This window comes from Nannobrachium achirus (genome assembly GCF_963921795.1).
Source record: "Nannobrachium achirus genome assembly, chromosome: 7".
Taxonomy (NCBI): Eukaryota; Metazoa; Chordata; class Actinopteri; order Myctophiformes; family Myctophidae; genus Nannobrachium; species Nannobrachium achirus.
Genome location: NC_137816.1, coordinates 11,095,256 through 11,097,343, shown reverse-complemented (window position 1 = coordinate 11,097,343; position 2,088 = coordinate 11,095,256). Strand labels below are relative to the sequence as shown.

General features: G+C 46.7%; 1 protein-coding gene across 1 annotated transcript in view; it reads left to right on the top strand.

Annotated features, from left to right (window-relative positions):
- ush2a (Usher syndrome 2A (autosomal recessive, mild)) overlaps nucleotides 1-2,088 on the top strand; it is a gene marked incomplete at both ends in the record, with an annotated part of 371,709 nt that overhangs the window by 306,169 nt on the left and 63,452 nt on the right. Inside the window, 2 exon segments of the mRNA XM_080730052.1 lie at nucleotides 1,439-1,525; nucleotides 1,528-1,596. Coding sequence (XP_080586178.1) covers nucleotides 1,439-1,525; nucleotides 1,528-1,596 — 156 coding nt within the window.

Genomic DNA, 2,088 nt, shown 5'->3' with positions numbered 1-2,088 from the left:
AACAGTGACTTTGTACACTGATGCTGGCACTGAACAAAGGTGATTCAAGGTGATTGCTGCTTCAGGAACATCATTGCATCCTTGTGTGTGTGTGTGTGTGTGTGTGTGTGTGTGTGTGTGTGTGTGTGTGTGTGTGTGTGGTGTGTGTGTGTGTGTGTGTGTGTGCCTGTGTGCCTGTGCAATAGAAGATTTCAGAGCTGTGATTGGTTGTAAATAATAGAACCTAAGGATCACCATGACAATTACACCTTTATGGAAGAACTCAGAACTACCCGGGCGTGGTGCTTTTAATGTTTGCGTGTTAGCTATGCTATAGTCGATGTGCCAATGTAAAAAGCTAAAGTGTGTGTGTGTGTGTGTGTGGTGTGTTGCGTGTGCGTGTGCGTGTGTGTGTGTGCATGAGTGCATGCGTATGTGTGTGCATTGCATTGCAGGGTGAATAATTGAAGCCTTTCATTTGTCTGATAATCAGTTCTTTCTCCAGACATCCAGAGTTCATGATGTTGAATAACCCATCACTATATACAGTTGGCCTGAATTATGGAAAACCACCACCCAGAATATTAACAAAGTCTAGGTGTGTGCGGTGTGTGTGTGGTGTGTGTGTGTTGTGGTTGTGTGGTGTGTGTGTGTGTGTGTGTGTTGTGTGTGTGTTGTGTGTGTGTGTGTGTGTGTGTGTGGTGTGTGTGTGTGTGTGTGTGTGTGTGTGTGTGTGGTGTGTGTGTGAGTGAGAGAGAGAGGGGGGGGAGAGACCAGCCTATAAGGCGTATAAAGACTGTAAGTTGATGTGTTTAGAGACAAACATAAAAGCAGAGAGGCAGTCATCAGCCAATGAGAATCCTTTATAGTGAGTCTACTGAGTCTTTATCTGTTGCTTCTGTGCTCTGTGACTGGTAGTGATTCCGTTCACTTTCATTGTGAGGTTTCAGCACATAAACAAATACAAAGCCGATTCTGACAGTATAGTGTGGTTCTTATAATACAATGTAACTATTCCTGGTATTTAATTTGATTATACATGAAATGGTTGTATGCATGTCTTAAGTTATTACCCTTGACAGATGTTTCTTGTGCAACAACAAATAGGTCACCAATATTGATATCACACAAGCATTGTCAATGAATTTCATTTATTTACATACTTATTTAAGAATCCATGTTATGTTTGTTTACTGCTGGTGCTAAATGTGAGACGGTGACAGTGAATGGAACCACTATTTTCAGTCGAGAAGTGACATCACTTTCATCAGTGGCTCTCAGAGTGGGGTCCAGGGACCCAAGTAGACCCTTACAGGTCTGGTACCCTGTAAGGTGCTATTTGAGACCCTGGTACAATCTCAGAGTTATGGGGGTTCTTGAAATGAAAGACTTTGAGAACCACTGCCATAAAACATCAAACTCTATCTTTCCATGTCCTCTCTCCTCTAACAACCATCAGGCCAGTTCAACAGCAGCCAGCCACTTCAGTATGACATCCTGTTGAATCCCGGAAGTGACTCATCAGCGATACGTACGGCCGGTCAGAACGGCATCTCGCTATGACCGGACTAGAGCCGTTCACTACGTATTACATCAGGGTCCAGGCCTGTCAGGCAGGTACGTATCACATGTTCTCCCATTATACAAAACAAAGGCTTTCATTATTGCGACCGTAGGGAGCTACTTACTGTAGAAACCTCCACCGGCTGTCTGTGAGTGAGTGAGTCAGTGAGTCAGTCAGTGAGTCCGTCACACGTCACACGTCACACTTTTTCCCTGCTTATATCTCCGCACCCGTTGACCCGATCCATGCCAGATTTTACACACACACTCCTTGCCTGCCAAACTACAACCTCCAAGGACCCCCGGAGTCCCAGGGACCCCCAGGTCCCTGGGGGGACCCCCAGATGTAAAAAATGACCAAATGTGCAAAAATGACCCAATGACCACCCCAACGGGCTGCTCACGGGGAATTCCCGGGGACCACCGACTCCTGGTGCTCAGAACGGATACAAAAGTGGTGGCGCCCCCAGTGGAGGACCCCCTGCCACTGCAGCGCCCATAAAATGCCGTAACTCGGGCTAGGAGCGTCCGGGAGAGCCGGGCCGG